Raw genomic sequence first — 18,700 nt, 5'->3', positions numbered from 1 at the left:
GGAACTTGTCGACCCTCCACCCACCAGTGCCTCACTTCTGATATTTGGATTCTATGCTTCTCTATGGAAATCCATCGACTAAAAAAATTGACCGCCACTAACAGTTGCCCTAATACAATCAATCCCCTGCCTCTTGCTCCCCGGCAAACTCAAAATCATGGATGGAAACTTTTGGAAGCCATACAAGACACGACTTTCATTGGAGCCACCGGAATTGTGAATTCATTGCCTGATTAGCCTTATTGGAGCTGCCTCGGCAGCTCGAAGATTATTGGGATCTTACATACTTGATGCAATCACGTTTAAAGACCGGATAGCTATACTGTAGACCGAAAGCCAAACTCAAACGACATGTCTTCATAGGAAGTATTCATGCACAGCACACTTGTACATTGAGCAAATACAGAAAGTATCGTAGCTCACTTACAAACAAGACTTCATTCATTCTTTATTCATTGATATTTATGTTTCAAATGCCAGCTCATGGGACTGGAAATTTGCTAGTACGTGTTTCCCGCCATTCAGCCAACGCCAATCATGCTATCCATTCCGAGACTCAATATGGTCTGGATCCTGCTGCAGCTAGTCAAAAGAAAACCAGACGCCATTATCATGTTATTTCGCCTTGCACTTCCTCACAAACGGCCATGTCTCAGTGCCAACCTCACGACCAAGTGCATATCCTCGCAGCCTAAGGTAGATTAGCTATTGAAATGGTGTCTATTCCAAAAGCTGGGGTATCTTACGACTTACGGCTGCTGAAGGCGCGTCTCAAAAGCACGCGGGACAGCCACGGCAGGAACGGCAGACTTAGTAGACTTCTTGTTGCCTGCAGGAACGCTGGTCAACGGCCCCATGACAGGTGGCGGAAGACGCTCAACATCCGAAGGCATGACTTGAGACTTGGCAAGAGATGGCCATTCCTTGTCGTTGATCTGAGGCGAAAGAATCTCGGGGCTGATAGAAGATGGATTGACAGCATCGATGCCCAATGTAGGGTCTTCCAACTTTCCCTTGCTTCCCATGCTCTTCACTTCTGGAGAAGATGCAGAGACACAAAGCTCATTTGTGACAGCTTGCGCCAAAGCTCCATCAGCCTTTCTCAAAGAATGATTGCTGGTTATAGAGACGCCACTGGCCTTCTTTGAATAGCCCATTACTGCTCCCTTATCCTTCTTGTCCTCTGTCTCAACTTCCTTAGGAGCTTCGACTGTATCTTCAACAGCAGTCTTTACCTGCTCATCCAATATGTTGGGGTTCTGCTTATGTCCTCGAGACTTGTTGTTCGTCTTGGACTTGAGTTTACTGGTAATTGCTCTTGCAAGGCTAGGTACATCGACTGCGCTTCGAGATTTAGAGATCTTCGCGGAGGAAGCTTGAGAGTGCTTGCGGCCCGACCCGGCACTGAAGGAAATATCTTGTGTCATTGGCCTGGAGTCAAGTGGTGAGAGAGTAGCATCCGAAGTGCTGTCTGTATTGAACGACCCATCACTCTTGGACGAGTCGTGCAGGTTCTTGGGCTTGAAGCTATTCTTCTTGACATCGTTACGAGGATTTTTTCGGGGCCCGTTACCAATTGACGACTTGAGTAACTCGGTAGAGATATGAAGTTTTTTGACTTCCTTGAGATCAGCAACCGAATTGGACTTCACCGGAGTGACAGCTGGTGTAGGTCGGGTGGAGCTATGGATGTGTCAGTCGCCTGGAAGTGCAGGAAAGCAGAGATATGACCTACGTGTTTTGCTTCGAGCCCTTCTGGTGCTTGCAGCTAGACTTCTTGTTGCTTGTGTTCTTTCTCGGAGACACGTTTTCTCTGTTTACTTGTGATGCTGCCTTCTTGCTTGGCGAGACGTTCTCCTTTGTATTGTTCCCAGTTTGGCCCATAATTGGCTGCTGGATTCCAACCACCCCATTGCCCGCCTTGGTAAGATTTTGAATATTGTCAATACGTCCCAGAGGTATGTATACATGACGCTCTAGAGCTGATTGGTGATTTACCACTTCGTTGATTGTGGATCGGAGCTGGTCTACAAGAAGACTCGGAGGAGTATTGGGGCTCTGAACAACGGATGGACGCCTACTGCTGGTTCCAGTATGGTAGCCATTTAAATAATTGCGGAACGAATGGCGTCTGGAGCGAGGTTCGAAATCTCTTGACGAGTTGTACTGCCCGTTGCGGTAGCTTTGGCTTGCGTTACTACCTGCTCGCGGCCGATCCAGATTATTTGGCACTCCTGCGCTAAGCTTGTGACCGGAGGGCAAGACTGTTTGATTATACCGGAGGATGGCAGCTTGTACCGAGCTACTCTCAACGAATCTGTAGATCTGTTAGTCTATGTCTTCTATCCTAAGGCGAGTTTGCTCACGTGACAAAAGCGCGAGGTGCACCAAGAGGAAGGTAGTGGATGCTGATGACCTTGCCGCATTCCTCCAATGACTCCTTTAGAAAGTGATCATAAAACATAGCTTCGTGGAAGCCTGATATATGCAAAGTACGAAGGCTCTCGTAGTCCCGACAACCAGGTCTGTAATGGAGTGTCAGAGAGTTGTTGGTATCATGATGCTCCATCCAAGGATACTCTCTCTCAGTCGTGGCGTTGATTCTAGCATCGTTGCTTTGTGGCTTGCAGTTGATTGGGCTAACAGGCAGGATTCTTGGACCTTGAATAGGGGAGGATCCCGATGGATATCGTCGAGGTGTTCTCGGGTATCCATTGCTTACTGGCGAAGTGGACATGCTCTGAGTGTTGTGGAACTTTCGCTCACGATTCAAAGGGGAGATTACCCGACGAACACTGCCGCCTAAACGCTTTGCAGAGTAGAAGGGAACTGTCGGTGCTGGATCAGAAACAACGCGATTTGCGGCGGATATATGACTCGCATGCTGAATTAGAGGTGATTTTTGACGAACATAGATTGGTTCCTTCGATGGTGTGTTTCCAGATGAATGTCCTTCGATGTCCGATGGATATCTTCGATTATTACCCTGTGAATAAATGTAAGAGAATTCCCGACCCCGAGCATTCTGGGAGCTGTTCGAGAGTCCTCGATGACGCTGCGATCGATGCGCACCTGGAACGTTGTTGGCGTATCCTTGGATCCGATGAACATTTGGAGTGATATGACGTCGAGTATCAAAGCCAACATTATAACCGTGGGCATGATGATGAGCTAGGACATTAGTTCGGAAAGTTTCGCAGAACAGAATTGTGGGATATTACCTTGCTGTCCCTGGAAAGAACTGCGCCGTACGAGTTGCTGGTCTTGTGCTGCACAGCTTGGCACCAAAGAGATGGGATCCTGGCGGACTCGCTGTGCTTGTGGCATAGTTTGATGTACCATTGAGGTCCGATTGAGAGAAACATCTGGTGCTGAAATAGCATAGCCTTCTTGATTGATCATTTGCTGATCATGATATGGGAAGGACGAGCGAGGTTCCATTGGTGTGCGCGTTGACTGAGTAAAGTATTCCAAATAGTGCTGTCTGTGGTAATCCAAACCCTGGTTTAGAATTGTAATCTCAGCCTCAGTCATTCCAATTAGCTCAGCACGATCGACGTCGTTGAAAAGCGTTGTCATCTTCTCAACCTTGAGGTTGGCTCTGACAATAGCACTGTGCGAGCAGACCCAGTCGTTGGCGAACCTGTCGATCTCCAGACGTTGGTCGTGGCTAACTTGGGCGAGCTCTTCGTGTCGAGTAATGTTCTTTCCTGGGGTTTCATTAGAATTGAACTAAGTCTTGAAAATGAATCCGGAACCGCTTCGATTACTCTCCTGTGTACTAGAGTGCTCTGGAGCCTTGATTCGAGGGTGACTGATTGATATTACTTACCGCAGATAGCAAGCATGACATGGAAGCAGAACGTGGCACCTTCTACCCAGAGATCATAACCATCGAAGAAATCGTGGAGTATAAGCCAGTCAAAGGGCACATTGAGAAAATTCTGAGCGTCCGGAAATTCTTCCAAGAGCTGGTTCGATTTGATAGCCACATCGCCGAGAGCATTTGTTCGGATGATCGGGGCAGGATATGGCTGGACTAGTCTGCGCTTCGCACGAGTTCCATATCTTGTAGAGAAGATAGCTGGGGCTTCGGGACGGCAATTGTAGAACTCCACTTGTAGTACCTCCGAGGGGGGCGACGATGATGACAAGAGTGACTCGGAACGTGGGACTGTGACAATGATTAACTGCTGTGCGAGATATTGTGAAACATGTGGGATACTTACCAAATGGAATTGGAGGAGCACGAAGCTGCTTCAGGGGAGAGGTGGTGATAGGCACTTGTGGTGGACCGACATCAATCGGGGCCTCTTGGGAGAAGGGTGTAGGAGCCATTGACTTGGCAATGTTAGGATTGAAAGACATCGCAAAGCAGATCGAGCTGATGACCAACTCAACCAAGCAAGTTTAAAGGAGGTGTTGAGACTAAGAAGAGGAAAGTAAAGTCAAGTTTGCGCAGTGTTGAAGAACGCAGATGAGGTGAGAATGAGATGTTGGAGGAGTTCGGGTCTGATCGAGATCGCGAAGAGGTAGAGTCGAGATCACGAAGAGACGCTTTTTTGCTCGTGGTCGAAGAGGAGGTATGGACAGGAACGACGCGAACCGCGCTAATGGTCGGCTCTTTCCTCTCCTGTGAATCTCCTCTGTTCTGCCAGCTTGAGAAGCTCGCTTTCAAAATGCGACACCCAATTCACCTGAACTAAGAACAAGAGTAGTTTTAATCTTCCCAAACACAGGAGACACTTTGCAGTCGTTGCCTGAAACCTTTGACGCTGGCTGGGAGATTCTTTTCTTGCTCTCCAAGATATATACCATGTAGACACCAGAGAATCCCAGCCTAATTCCAGCATAGAACAGGACGGCACAGGTTACAAACGTAATATGGTGGTCTGGCTGCTTCCAACCTGACAGCCAGGGCAAATGGAAACCCTTTCTTCTGCTCGACTGTTCCACCAACATGCAGTTTCTGCGACAGCAGTTACATACAACGAAGTCAAGCATGATTTTCCGGCATAATCACATCATGAAAAAGTATCTATACAGTGAGACTCTTGATATTTTGTCTCACACAGACATTCTGGATGACATCCTTGCTGACGTGTACAGGCTGAACCACACCCTGAAAGAACATGGCATACCGTCACAATTGAGCGCTTAGAAGTGTGTCTCGCATTCAACCTGGAGACGCATACAGCCACAAAGGATCACCAGGGACGCAGTTCCAGAGAAAATGCATTGCTGAGACTTTGCGAGCTTGGTTACTCGACGAATGTATCTGCCAAAAGGGCTGTGCAAGTATGAACTGAAGACGAAGCTCGCAATCTGGCCTGGCGTCCTTCAGCTCTAAGAAATTCAAAGCATAACATTAAACAACAACAAGACATGCATTTACAAGAATGAAATTTCCTTATTTACGGGGTTCGCAGCCTGTTTATGCTGGGTTTGCTTCTCGTCACCTCCACAAGCCCGCCTCACATATTGTAGAGACAATTATAAGGTATTGGTATCATCAACTCTTACGCCTCTTACTTTGGCAGACTCTCGATCATCTTCAAGATCTCCGACTCATTGTCTCCAGCAACAGCTCTTCCGTTGGCCCAGTCCACCGTCTAGCAACCATTAGCAATATCCCATTCTATTCACCAGTAGAGACATACGACAGGGGTCTGGAAGCTCTCTGAATTCTCTTTCAACTTTCTCATGGCATCTGCCTCATCCCTTGCGCCCTTGATGATTGTGCTCGTCTTCTGGGCTCCAACATATTCTAGGATGCTCTTTAGTTGATCTTGGGTCGGAGGCTCCTCAGTCACTTCAAGCTCGAATTCGGCACGACTTGGCTTTAATTGCGCAGAGTGATCGCTAGCTTGGTCCTCGGTGGCATGCTCGCTAGCATTGGCAGAAGCTTGCTTCAGGAGAGCGTTGACCCTCATGGAAGCTGGAGAGCTTGCCTTGTGGAAGAGGGTAATAACATCCTTAGTTTTGTGCTGAGTTTCGGGAGCATTGTTAGCCCATTTCCCCCCCTTCTGTTCCCAGTATGGCGCAAACAATATGTCAAACGTAAGTACTCACAAATCTGAACATTTTGATTGATTGCGGCTTCAATTGAGGTTGAATGTCGTTGAGACGTCGTCCAGCTCGGAAGAGCTTTGGGTGAAGCTATGACGTTAGTGGACAGCGCTAGAAGGCCCCTGGCGCGGATCCCTGTACCCCCTTTGCCAAGACCTGTCGGCGTTGCTACGGCGAGAGACTTGACTTGACTTTCGCGTAGAGAATTATTTGGGACGTGGACGTGTTGATCTATCCGGCTGTGAATACCTAATTAGCGACCGACATTCAATCCTCATCCCTTGCATCCACATTGTCTTGCCCTCGACACATCCAACCCCAAAGTAGCATCCATTCTCAGCTGCTGCCATGGCACCCCTTATCCTGCATAACGTTCCAGACGATGAGCTCTACGTGGGCGACGACGGCGTTACAAGACCTTATGCTGTGCTCTACCCCAGGTATGCAATCGACATCTGCGATGGCTCACCAGATCCCCGCCCTTCCTGACTTCTCCGTCTCTAACGACAGCTACTATAGTATCGATGGCACTCCTTCAGTATCACGCGTGCGCAGAACAGTCCCCGAAACAGGCTCATTTGGCAAGTCAACAAGGAGGTCGAGATCGAGAACAGGCACACCTGCAGCAAAGCGCGAGGACCCGACCTTAGCAGCCGCCGATGCGATCTTCTCCTCATTCCTTGCCCAAAAGGCCTCCGAGAATACAGAATCGCCCCAGCGCAAACCCTCTCTCACCTCCTCGATCTCTCAGCCTAACATCAGCTCAGGCGCACTCATCACAACCGATGGCAATGCAGGCTCCTCATCGCGCTTTTCCAAGAGCTCCCCCAAGGAGCCAACAGAGGTTATTTTACGAGGTTTCGATTCGACACAGCAATATGCAGTTATTAGAGAGTATGAGAGGTTGGCCGGGCGGATTTGCGAGGACTACCCTCGCGATGCGCCTATCGAACAACGGCGATTCAAGAGCGACCTTCGAGACCAGGCATCCCTTAGACGGAAACCCATGACAGCGGAAGAGAAAGCGAAGGCTCTCAAATTTGCAGGCGGCGAGCACTGGATCAAGGTCACTTTCGAGTCAGCAGATGCGGCGGAAATAGCCATCGAATCATCACCACAAACCATAATGGGCCATTTGATATATGCGGAACTTTACCGTGGGGTGCCGCCAACAGCAGACGAGCCAGTTCCAATCAACGGAGGTAGTTCAAGGACACCCGGAGGAAACAAGTTTCAGGCGCAAAGTGTGGGTGTTAGTTCTGGTTTCAACATGCAATCTGCCAGACGGCCCTCCTCCACCCTCCCTAGATCCTTCACCACACCATCTATGCGGGAGGTCAGGCGAGGAGAAAGCTCACTCTCTCCACCCGGCTCCAATACCTCGTCTCACACCATAGAAACCGGTACAGTGGCTTCCACCATCTCGTCCGCCACAGTAACCGGGATTCGAACACAACAGGAATCAGCTGATGACCAGCTGTACTGCCGAATAATCCCCACCGCTAAACGCATTCAATTGCTTCCTGTCAACCAAGCTCTCCCTCCCAAAGTATCCTGGCAAAGAAGACTTATCAGAATGATTCCCCTGATCGGCTGGTTGACTTCCGATATCTTCGGTACCGAGGTACCGCGAGATGAACAGGGAGAATTCGACAGTAAGAATGCGACGTGGTATTGGTTATTTATGGCATGGATTGATAGCTTGATCGGCGGCTACCTTGGCATCATCAAGGACAACGCTGCATGGAACTAAGGAGGGAAGGGGAACATACCATTCGATTGATGTTTACAGCACGGCGTTTTAAAGGAAGGTAGAGACACAGGGCAGGATATCATGGCAGAGATGTAATATCATGGTAGTCTACAGAGAGAAATGAAAATGAGAACCACCCAAACATGTGTCCATTGCGGATCCAAAACAGCAAAATCTCTATTAAGCAGTATCGAAAGTTCGATGCTTCTTGGGGTATTCTATGCACGCTTAGACAATTCCAACTAATCAGACACTGCACCGTCATCTGTAACACTCCATCTTCTTTCCCTCTGTCTTCCACTTCGGCCACTTTCACTTTCCGTTTCTTCTCTCTCCTTCTCTTTATCCTTGGACTTCGCAGTCTCATCCTCAGACTCTATAATAGCCGTCTCATCCTCTGGCTCCGTAACATGTACAACCGTCCTCGCAGACGCCGATTCGACTCTATCTTCCTTCTTATCCGCGTGATTTTCCTCGTCAAGCTCTTGAGGCACTTCAAAAGCAGGCTTGCCATAGCCCTCCAGCGGATCTCTTACTCGCTCTCCAGGCGTAGGAGAAAATGGCCGTACACCTCTCGGCCTGTTCAAGAGCGCCGAACTGGGCATGTCCCTCTCCGAGAAAATACTATTCACATCCGCATCTCTACCTCCAGAGACTGCTCCCGCAAGACTCTGATATGGCATGCCATCGACCAACAGACTGTCATTTCTGGCGTGTTGCATGCCCGGAGCACCTTCGCTATCCTCTGTGGCGAGAATACTCCTATTCTGGGGTAATATGCTGAAAATCTTCGCTGCGTGATTTGGATGTGCATCTATACCAGCATGCTCCTCATTAGCAAATAGATCCCTCCCTTTCTCCAATAACTCGTCCAAACCACCTCCATTCCAGCCTTTCCTAGCCAGCGCCTCAAAAATGTCAACCTCAGCCCTCACAAGCCCAGCACTACACTCCACGATCCCCTTACTCATCTCCTGGCAATCCCTGAGCAATCCTCTACTATGTCCACCACTCAAGCCTGTCAACTGATCCAGCTTCCCTGTCAACTGCACCAAATGCTCTCTAAACTTCCCTACATCCCTCTTCCGCTGCTTGTGCAGCCTCAAACCCTCCTTCTCCATCTTTCTAATTTCCTTACTCATCGTCTTCGCTTCTCTCTGATACCCAACCTCCTCCTCCTCCATCCGCCGCCTCCACTGATCCAGCTCGTGCAGCAGTGGCACCTCGAAACTCCTGTACACTGTCTCGCTCAGAATCTGCTGGTGGTTCGCTACGAGCTGATGCACGCCACTAGCTGCCATCAGGCTATCCGCCGTGCAGTTCCCTTTCGCGGAGAAGCTGTTCGACATGGACCCCGCCGCGGAAGAAGGCATAGCTTCGCTGCGGGCCTCTTTCAGTCGCGCGCATGCTTCCAGCGCGGATCCGAATGTGGATGCGGATACGGAGAGAGCGGCGAGGGCTAGTCGGTATGCTTTTGCGGAGGAGAGAAGGTCCGAGTAGGCTGTTTGCGAAGCTTCGAGGTCGGCTTTCGTCAGTACGGCGTGTGGGGAGCGCGGGGGTGGGGGAAGAGGTAGGTTGAACGAGCTCGGTATTGGGTTGGCGGTGCTGGCGTATGAATAGGTTGGTGAAGATGGGATTGGAGGGAGGGCAGAGGGACTTGGTGGTCGGCTGTCTGTTGACATGTTGAAGCCCCTCCCTTCCGTCGACTTGGATGTTGATGCCTTATTTGTTTTGTTTACAGAATTTTGATTGGGGTAACTTTAAAGGGATAGGTACCCGTTATATGCACTAGAGGAGGAGCAAGGAATGAAGTCTCGGGATCGGAGAAGTTGTCATGAGAAGCAGATAGATTTGATCCGGTCTCGCGCTCGACTCGTGATAAGAAAGATGGGATGATGATTTCTTGGTTCAGGCTCGAAGTCAGAAGACTGGCTGAACCTTATCCAAATAAACAAGGGCGCGCGCGATAAGGAGCTGACCACTGCAACTTTCTGCAACACCAACCTTCCCTTCTTCCTCAACCTTCTTCCCCTCCTGGTTCATTAACTGTTGCTTCTTCCAATTATCAGCAACCTCTTGACGAAAAGTCTCCGTTTGCAACAGAAGAACTATATCCGGAGTGCCGAACAAGTTCAATCATACAATTCGTCATCTCAACGAACACACCGACCTGCAGCCACAATGGCAAAGCCAACCTCCCTCATCATCCCCGCGGCGACAAAGCATACCGCTACATTAATAATGCTCCACGGCCTTGGAGACTCTGGCGCTGGATGGGTTTCTCTCGCAGAGAACTGGCGCCGCAGACAAAAGTTCGATGAGGTCAAGTTTATATTCCCAAATGCGCCCGCAATCCCAATTACCGTGGTACGTTCACTCACTCAGCTTGTCATTGAAGTGTACCTAACAATTTACAGAACTTTGGAAAGCAGATGCCAGCATGGTTTGATATTGTAAGGCCTCGCGATGCCGTCCGTTTTTGTCCATACCGGTCAATCCATACATCCGAAAGCGGATTTACTGATTGCCCAATAGATTGAGTTCGGTGACCTCGAAGCCCGCCGAGACGAGAAAAGCATCCTCAAGTCCCGCGATTATTTCCATACTCTCATAGCAGCCGAAATCGAAGCTGGGATCCCCTCGAACCGCATTGTTCTCGGCGGATTCTCCCAAGGCGGTGCCATGGCGATTTTTTCCGGTATTACAGCACCAACGAAGCTCGGCGGTATATTCGGGTTGTCTAGCTTTCTTCTACTGCATAATAAGCTCAAGGAATTCGTACCGAGCGATAGTCCCAATAAGGATACAACAATCTTCTTGGGTCACGGTGATAGTGATCCGCTAATCAAGCCAGAGTGGGGACAGATGACAGCCAGCGTTTTGAAGAATAATGGCTGGAAGGTGGATTTGAAGATGTATAAGTAAGTGATAAGCTATATGTGAGCCGCGGCACTTGCTAATGCTGGGACCAGGGGGTTGGAGCATTCGGCTCTGCCGGAGGAGATTGACGATGTCGAAAAATACTTGAATGAGAGGATACCACCTGTCGGAGAGAAGCCTACCCTCTGACTCGAAGGACAGCAACCTACGATGAACAACTACACAATATTGCTGGTATTTTTATTGACAATTGCCACGGCTATTATTGGATGGTACATATTTCAAAAGCCACAGAGGAATATCCCACACAGTGAGAATCGGAAAACCAAATCCTAGTTGCACGTAGAAATGAATTAGAAGCCATTTGCAAATCGGAAGTCACCACACGAACTCGTAAATTTGTTTAGAGACATACGATTTCATATCCAAAGCCCAACGTAACAATCCCACACAAGGCTGAGGATTCATTGGCCCATCATTCCCTACTGATGATTACCAGCACCTCTTACGAACAATTGGCCCCTGTCTCAGCCGGCACCCCACTCATTTGGAGAACTTAATCTCAGCCTCGCCTCCGCTCAACCGTCAACAGACTTCAACTACATTTGTAATACCAATGCCTGTCCCAACCTGCCGCTCTTTCGTATTTCTGGCAACCATACTAGTCCTAGTACTTGCCATATTTCTTTCTCCAAATACAACATTTCTTTCTTCTCTACGCACTTTCTCGTCGAGCGTTTTCTCCAGCTCGGCTCCCACCATAGCTCAGGAATCAGATGGTGACTGCAAAATTCCTCAGGCTGCGAATATGTCTACGACTAGTAGAACGCCTGTGTATTTCCTTAGTCATGGGGGTGTAAGTTGAAAGTCCTTTCATGTTAATTGTATGGTTCATGTCATAACCCGAGAGCAACTGACATGACCCATAAATCTGTCGCTAACGAAGTGACAGCCGAACATAATGTACGATAAAGACCACCCAGTCTACCCACAGCTCCAGAAAATTGGTCGAGAAATCACAGAAAATGTCAAGCCCAAGGCAGTTGTTGTCTTCTCGGCTCACTGGCAAGGAGAGCCGAATGCCGTTGAAGTCAATACCTTCGAGACAACGGAGTTGATTTACGAGTATGTTGCCCCTATTTGCTTCGCTTACCCCCTATTTCTTGGTTCTTTTGTTGATAGTACACAGCTTCTACGGTTTCCCAGACCACTACTATAAAGAGACATATCCAAATAAGGGCTCTTTCCCACTAGCTCAGCACGTCATCGAAGTTCTCACTAAACACAATATTGAGGCATCTGGAACCCGCCGCGGCCTGGATCATGGTGTCTGGGCATCTTTCAAAGTCGCTTTCGACCCTGTCAATAACCCTCTCAGCGTCCCTATCGTTCAGGTATCGCTCTTCGCGTCTGATTCGCCTACACAGCACCTAGCTCTCGGCCGCGCTATTTCATCACTCCGTAGTGAAGGCATTGTGCTGATCATGTCGGGCATGGCTGTGCATAATCTGCGAGACATGCAATTCGGGACTGAAGGTGAGCCGATGTGGTATGGTCCTACTTTTGATGAGGCGCTGAGGGAGGCGGTGGAGTTTGAGGGTGACGTACAGGAGCGGGATGAGAAGATGGCGGAGCTGTTGAAGAGGAAAGATGCTAGAGCTGCACATCCGAGTTTTGATCATCTGCTGCCAGTGCATATTGGGGTTGGAGCGAGTGCGGGAGACAGAGGAGTGAGACTGTGGACGCTGGTGGAGGGGAGCTTCAGTTGGGCAATGTTCAGGTGGGGAGAGCTATGAGCTGTGGCGGAGGGATCCTTGTGGGTGTTGCCGTTCCAGCCCGTGTTACGAGTGACGGTCTGACAAGGTTGGTGTCAAGATGAAATTCGACATTGAGACCCTAGATACTAGACTCTTTCGATACCGTTCCTGCGCCATTAGTCTATTCTCCAGCTCTCGTCCCTCCTCCGCTCAAAGGATCATAAAAGTGTCTCCGTCTCCCATGAAGTCTCTTACAGCCTCACCTTTCATCAGACCATACACATAACATTCGCCAACAAACTTCCAACAAGTGTCTTTCTTGCGCAAAATATAAGGAGTATCGCCGCCAAAAAGTATGCAAACGGTATCTTCGGGACGAATGCCCTTAGGACCCAAACCCAGGTATCCTTGCCTTGTAATGAAAAGCTGTCGTTCCGAACAATAACCTTCCACTAGACGGAGATATACGTCAGGATCGCTTGCCGTATCGATGAGTAGCTCATTGTCCTCGCTTGTATCCACCAGTCTTGGATCAACGTCGATATTCGGGACCTTAGTATCGTCGTCGTCAGGGACCTTGGTATGGGATTCGTCTTGAGCCTTATTGTATCTAGGTATCCTTTCCCGAAAAGCTTTGACGTTCTCTCGATAGTTCGCATCGCCTTCAGCTTCCTTCTGATTCAGCATCAAACCTGCTGTCAGGGTCATGTGGAAAACATCCAGGCGGTATTCCTCTGGATATATGGCAGCACGGTCACCCATTTCCTGCCAAGCTCTATCAATTGCTGTCTGATGAGATTCGTATCCAATGTATTTAGAAAACTCGACGTCGCTTGTACGTGCTACTACGTCGATTTCTAGCCCCTTCACGATCAGAGTGTTCGCGTCAGCAGAGGGACTTAAGCCCAAAGGGTAATCTCCACTAGCATGAAAGAAAACCTCATGATCTCGTCGATCGACAAGTGGAAGCGCAATTGTTGGACAATCCCACCTTGGGACCCAAGATGGAAAGATGACACTCTCATCAGGTGGACCCCATTCGATACTTGATAACGTTTCAGTCCCGAATTCCGTTTCGTTATTTGTCTGTCTCCAGTTCAATGGTGAACGAGGGTCAGGTACCCAACCCACAGCTGAAAGGATCTGTAGACTGCGTTCGTGGTCAATCAGAAGCCGCGAAATGTCTCGATAGGTGTGCTCGAGAGATTTCGAGTAGTAGGGCTTCAGCCTCGGATCGTCACAGTTCTCCGATTCTTCAGCCATGCCAAGCAGTGCAAAAATCTTGTCTCTCGGATCAGTCGACTTACTTGGACGCATTTGCCTAATAATCCTGCTTAAAGGGACACGGAATGAGGCATTGCGGTCCAACTTATGGCAGCCGATTCGATTGGCCCACGCGACGATTCCGATGTGACCATTTCCTGCTGACAAGTGCTTGTAATTCTTTGTTGCAAACCAGCTGGATTCGATATAGACTATCATCCAAGAGATTTCGTAGTCACCGATGAGAGCAATTGCATTGGATGCCACGCGAACTTCTTGAACGATCCAGACACGCCCGAACCCTGATAAGTGTCAACAATAGATTCGCTTGAAAGGCTTTCCCCAAGGCATTAAACAGTCTCTTCGCATGATTGCAGGGAGCTATCCAATAATAAGACCTTTTTGCGGCACTCACATTCACGGCCGAAGAATCGTATAAGACTGTCCCATTCAGGCGAATCAAGAGGCGGCAGCCCCCACTCCTCGTTGTCTTTCGCAGAAGGATATTTCCTCTTCGTAAGCTGCTCTCTATCATCACTCCTTCCCTCCTGCAGTGCCAAATTAAACACCTTCATTATCAGCGGGACAGCCACAGGCAAGTCATTGGTTGCAGGTCCCAAATATACGAGGACTTGCAAAGCTCTACCATAGATTTAGACATGAGCTGTACCTGCTCCGTCCTTTCTTCAACATTATTTTGATTGATACATATGGCATCTACCCAAAGAACTTTCACTTCAGTCTCGTGCCGAACTCCAACGAGTGCTGAAGCTAGATTGGATGTGAGTTTAAGAAATCTCTCCTCACTAAGGGAGATTACGTAGTCGAGCTCTGGACATCCCCAACAGTATGATAGAGCTTCGAAAGGAGGTGCGTTGTCTAGGTTGACTGCTTGGAGCTGGCATCTCCCTGCCTCATTTTTCGTGGCAGGCTCGAGGTAGAGGAGACGTATATGATTCCCGTCCGGAAGGGGTCTGTACTGATACAGCTCAGTCATTCTTGTTACAACAATGTAATGCTTGCTGTCCTCCACAACAATCGAGACCGAGAAGTTTTTGTGACGAATGTTATAAATTGATGTATTGCATATTGCTGCACTTTAATTTGTGGTGACGATCTCAAGCGATGTCCAGGGGTATCAACACTAAACGTGTCAGCAGACCGGAGATCTTGCCAAACAAATGCAATTCGCAGAATTTATACATGAGCAGAAATCGGTAGAGCACCTATTGTTGAAGATGTACTGGCGGAGCTACTGTACCTACCTTAGGTACCTAGGTAGGTAGATTATTTGTATCACGATCAGCTGACATGCTAGATTCACGTGATCTCTGACACAGTCCCTCAGACCTTGGGCTGTTTCGAGCGGCAATGAATAGCTTTATGTAAATATTCTTGCATTGCGAATAATCTTGTGAATGTAGATCTGCGATGAAGCGGAAAGATAGGTATCGGTTCAACCTCCACCCTCTAAACGTCAATTGTCCGCGAGTGACCTCATGCTTTGATGAGGAAACGGCTCATAATCCAAGGACTGCGCGTTTGCAATGCATGCAGTAAACGTTAAGTACCAACAAGAGCTTGAGTATCGCATTTTCAAGAGCCAATGAATTAGAGACCCGATAATGTTTGACAGACAGGCGGCGATCTTGGCGAATCTGCCAATACTCGGCGCCCAGAAATCCAATCCAAATGAGGTTTGCTCGATGCTGGAAAGCTGACAAGCTGGGGACAAGGAGCTGGAAACATTCTGGACTGGTTGGGAGACCCCTCTGTATGATGGCAGTGTAAATGGTAGCATAAGGAATACTGAAATACGGATATATAACAAAAGCTGCCTATCCAAGTTGCTGTGTTCACTTATGTAAATACAATTTCAGATTCTCCAATACACCTACTTCATACACTTTCCTCACTGACAGTATTACAACAATGGAAAAAGTCAATGTATTTGGCAACGGGATCGTCAAGACCATCGCTGCTGGCATCGGGTTCGCATCCGAGAGCGTGAGTTGCTACAAGGAGAAGAAGCTTGAGGAATACAGTTCCGATAAAGGGAGCGTCGGAAAAGCGGTTCGAAAATTAAGACCACCTCCTCAGCAGCCGCCACAGCATTTAGAAATCAACAACAACAGAACATGGGAATTGGACGATGCTCAGGAGAGAATGGCACCTGTGGCGACCCCGGCGAAGACCAAGAAAGAACTGGAAGAACGAGATACCAACAAGATCATAGATTCATTCATCCTCAGACATCCCGCTCCAGAGACACAAGATGGTAAATATCCAGCCCTTCAAAGTCTTTCTCTCCCAGTCATTTTGCCGCAGAAGAGACCAAAAGATCGATCTCGAGGATTCGTCAAAGCATATGCACCAGCACTTGAGCAGTCAGGTATAGACCAAGCCACGTTCCTCGACTTCCTTGAAACTTTTGAGCAAGGCATACGAGTATCTCCGTGGTTGGAAGCCATCAACCTGGTCTCACTTGCTGCATTGTCTCTCCCGATCCCAGAGGCCATGGCTATCGACATAGCTTGCATGGTCGTCGTTGAGACTGCCACCACTATACAAACCAGGACTAGGTTCGTAGCCCAGAAATCAGCTTCGGTGTCTGAGATGTCCCAAGCTAAATTTATCAGGGGAAATGACCTGCTATCGAAATTCAATGTGGAGTTCTTCCAGCCTCGAGGCCTGTTCTGTTTACTCATGACTTTGAACACAGAGACTGGATCCAAGGTGCAGGAGGAGCTTGCTGTCTCGTCAATAGTCTCCAGGGCCCGTACCAGTCTTTATGAGGACAAAATCGCCCAGAAAGCGCGAAACTTACGTCGATCCGATGGATCGACCAGTTCGGCTCCTCAAGCCGCTCCTCTCATTTTCCCAGGGCTGGATGAGCTGGCTGCAAAGAATGACGAGAAATCAAAGAAGAAGAAAGATTCCTTGCAATCTGCATCCGAGTTTGTAGGTAGGTACCTTGATAAGAGGGCTGTGGCAAAATACGTAAGCTCATGGCAATGAAGGATACATGTGGTCTAAATTTGCTGATGGTAAAACAGAGTGTAAAATATCCGGATAGCACCCTCTCTCAACCGAAACCAGTCTTCAAGTCAAGATATGCAGATCCAGCACATCCTGCAGCAAGTGGCAGTTTCAAAGCACTCCTCACAGGTGGGAAGTCCGGTGCTAAAGGACCCAAGTATGTGGAGGCGCGCCAGATTGAAGATGCTACTGGAGAATCAAATGACCCAGTTGAAGAGAAGAAGTTTGAAACCAGCTTGGCCCTAGAGGCTTCGTCTTTTGAAGATGCCAAAATGTTCGAGACCATAGAGCAGAGAACTGGGAATGAGAATAACGTGCAGAGTGCTAGCGGAAGTCAACTTACTCCAGCTAGTAAAGGTGGATTTTTGACCCCAGTAAAGAAAGCAATCAAGAGTGTCCGTGTCTTCCTTCCTATACGAAAAACATAATTCACATGCAGCTAGAACATTATGTATCTGCTTATCGTCAATATGCCAACTGAAGAGGAAATGGCTGCAGCACAAGCTGCTCTCGCAGAAGCAGGAAAATATCAGTTGCATGACGCTTGGGAACGCTGTTGGTCGTCATAGATTATCTCCAGTGATGTAAAGGAAAGTTCGATAAAAGGATTAGAGCACTTGCACAGCATCCTGTTATCCGGAGCCTTCAGAGCTGATTATTCGCATATGCTTGGGGAAATGTCGGTTTCGTTCTCTGGTACCAGTCCGCATCAGAAGTCCACAAGACGTAGACTTGAAAGTACAAGGTGCGTACTTGCACACTTGCACATATTTCCTCATATCCAAATTGAACAACAGTCTCTTTTTGAATCCTTGGGCTCTTGATTATTTCGTGTCCATAGGCTTCTGTTGTGTAGATATCCGCAAGTTATTGGCCAGAAACTCACTCCATCGATTCACGTCCCGTGTACAAGTACATCCAGCCCATGGTCATGACGAACCGCTATTGCATTGAGAAGCTATCGTGCAAGACCTTGCAAAACCCAAATGCCATCCATGCGTGATCCTGCCCCGAACCCAAACCACAAAACAGCAGAAAGAAACCTAATCCCCTTAACGAGTAGAGGCCTGGATCTTCTTTGGCGCACCCTTAGCACCCATCTTGCTTGTGACTCTGGCATTTCCCTTTGCGGCACCGGCAGCGTTCTTCGCCTTCTCAGCCTTCTTTGCGCTCTGGGCAGCAGCTCGCTTCTCCTTGCCCTCCTTGATAGCGGCTTGACGGGCGGCGGAACGGGCTTCTGGTCTTTGACTGCGTCGCTCCTTGATCACATCGAGAGAGGCACCAACGATAGCACGTTGTGACTTGACCGTACGGCGGGATCGCTTCTTGGCAACTTCCTGTTGTTAAGAGTATGGTTAGCCCATGTCCGTACTTCCCCAGGTATCCAGCCTATTATTCTCCTTGCATGCCAGCCAGAATCGTAGGAACATTCGTACCTCAGAGATACCCTTCTTGTGTTGTCTGCGGAACAGGACAGTCCAGGCAATTCGGCGGGGGTTCTTGCGTTGGAGGAAGAGGGATTCGGTCTTTCCATTCTGGAAACGGAAGATCTTGGAGTCACCGCGGACGTAGAGCTTGCCCTATAATTCTTCCCGTCAGCATTCCATTCCATCGCTTTTCCCCTTCTATCCCAATGTGCGCTCTTCGTCCCCTCCTTCAACTGTCCTTCGCCACTCCAGGAAGCGTCGCGGCGCTGGGGACCGTACCTTTCCAGGGTAGATCTTCTCGCCGGAGAAGGTATCGTCGTAAGTACGCATTTTTACTGGAGTACGCCGACTTTGTTGTTGATGATTCGGATACCCAAGTCGTCTATGGGAGATTGATTGTCGTGGTGGAATGGATCTCTAGCTTGCCGCGACTTTTTCGCAATTGCAGTGTGGGCGTCGATTCGCTAAAGGAGCACTACCCGCACACCCTTGTCAGAACATTAAACTCACGT

The 18,700-nt window shown here is 48.7% G+C and overlaps 9 protein-coding genes across 9 annotated transcripts; 4 read left to right on the top strand and 5 right to left on the bottom strand.

Annotated features, from left to right (window-relative positions):
- Nucleotides 1-749: 749 nt before the first annotated feature.
- On the bottom strand, nt 750-4,338 carry ONS95_002372 (uncharacterized protein; the record flags this gene model as incomplete). Its single annotated transcript, XM_058495626.1, has 6 exons — nt 750-1,683; nt 1,736-2,317; nt 2,367-3,171; nt 3,222-3,710; nt 3,833-4,174; nt 4,230-4,338. The coding sequence occupies 6 exons, from the start codon at nt 4,336-4,338 to the stop codon at nt 750-752; spliced, it is 3,261 nt and encodes a 1,086-aa protein (XP_058354354.1).
- A 1,054-nt stretch (nt 4,339-5,392) lies between these two features.
- ONS95_002371 (uncharacterized protein) lies at nt 5,393-6,143 on the bottom strand. Its single transcript, XM_058495625.1, has 2 exons — nt 6,073-6,143; nt 5,393-5,987 (listed from the first exon to the last, which is right to left on the bottom strand). Exons 1-2 carry the CDS (start codon nt 6,082-6,084, stop codon nt 5,643-5,645), a joined length of 357 nt encoding a protein of 118 aa, XP_058354353.1. The 5' UTR covers nt 6,085-6,143; the 3' UTR covers nt 5,393-5,642.
- Nucleotides 6,144-6,417: 274 nt separating this feature from the next.
- ONS95_002370 (uncharacterized protein) lies at nt 6,418-7,822 on the top strand (the record flags this gene model as incomplete). The annotated part of the gene is made up of 2 exons (XM_058495624.1): nt 6,418-6,509; nt 6,589-7,822. 2 exons carry the CDS (start codon nt 6,418-6,420, stop codon nt 7,820-7,822), a joined length of 1,326 nt encoding a protein of 441 aa, XP_058354352.1.
- Nucleotides 7,823-8,064: 242 nt separating this feature from the next.
- ONS95_002369 (uncharacterized protein) lies at nt 8,065-9,504 on the bottom strand (the record flags this gene model as incomplete). The annotated part of the gene is made up of 1 exon (XM_058495623.1): nt 8,065-9,504. The coding sequence occupies one exon, from the start codon at nt 9,502-9,504 to the stop codon at nt 8,065-8,067; it is 1,440 nt and encodes a 479-aa protein (XP_058354351.1).
- Nucleotides 9,505-9,710: 206 nt separating this feature from the next.
- Nucleotides 9,711-11,077, top strand: ONS95_002368 (uncharacterized protein). Its single transcript, XM_058495622.1, has 3 exons — nt 9,711-10,189; nt 10,240-10,275; nt 10,358-11,077. Exons 1-3 carry the CDS (start codon nt 10,004-10,006, stop codon nt 10,745-10,747), a joined length of 612 nt encoding a protein of 203 aa, XP_058354350.1. The 5' UTR covers nt 9,711-10,003; the 3' UTR covers nt 10,748-11,077.
- A 228-nt stretch (nt 11,078-11,305) lies between these two features.
- ONS95_002367 (uncharacterized protein) lies at nt 11,306-13,027 on the top strand. The gene is made up of 4 exons (XM_058495621.1): nt 11,306-11,558; nt 11,655-11,827; nt 11,892-12,861; nt 12,916-13,027. Exons 1-3 carry the CDS (start codon nt 11,319-11,321, stop codon nt 12,496-12,498), a joined length of 1,020 nt encoding a protein of 339 aa, XP_058354349.1. The 5' UTR covers nt 11,306-11,318; the 3' UTR covers nt 12,499-12,861; nt 12,916-13,027.
- On the bottom strand, nt 12,670-14,297 carry ONS95_002366 (uncharacterized protein; the record flags this gene model as incomplete). The annotated part of the gene is made up of 2 exons (XM_058495620.1): nt 12,670-14,024; nt 14,138-14,297. The coding sequence occupies 2 exons, from the start codon at nt 14,295-14,297 to the stop codon at nt 12,670-12,672; spliced, it is 1,515 nt and encodes a 504-aa protein (XP_058354348.1).
- A 1,357-nt stretch (nt 14,298-15,654) lies between these two features.
- On the top strand, nt 15,655-16,740 carry ONS95_002365 (uncharacterized protein; the record flags this gene model as incomplete). The annotated part of the gene is made up of 1 exon (XM_058495619.1): nt 15,655-16,740. One exon carries the CDS (start codon nt 15,655-15,657, stop codon nt 16,738-16,740), a length of 1,086 nt encoding a protein of 361 aa, XP_058354347.1.
- A 1,073-nt stretch (nt 16,741-17,813) lies between these two features.
- On the bottom strand, nt 17,814-18,518 carry RPL24 (60S ribosomal protein L24; the record flags this gene model as incomplete). The annotated part of the gene is made up of 3 exons (XM_058495618.1): nt 17,814-18,098; nt 18,198-18,341; nt 18,468-18,518. 3 exons carry the CDS (start codon nt 18,516-18,518, stop codon nt 17,814-17,816), a joined length of 480 nt encoding a protein of 159 aa, XP_058354346.1.
- Between the last annotated feature and the right edge of the window lie 182 nt (nt 18,519-18,700).

Source organism: Cadophora gregata (genome assembly GCF_030347475.1).
Source record: "Cadophora gregata isolate MNR1 chromosome Unknown scaffold_11, whole genome shotgun sequence".
NCBI classification, from domain to species: Eukaryota; Fungi; Ascomycota; class Leotiomycetes; order Helotiales; family Ploettnerulaceae; genus Cadophora; species Cadophora gregata.
Note: the sequence above shows the minus strand (reverse complement) of the source record. Positions and strands in the feature narration are given on the sequence as shown.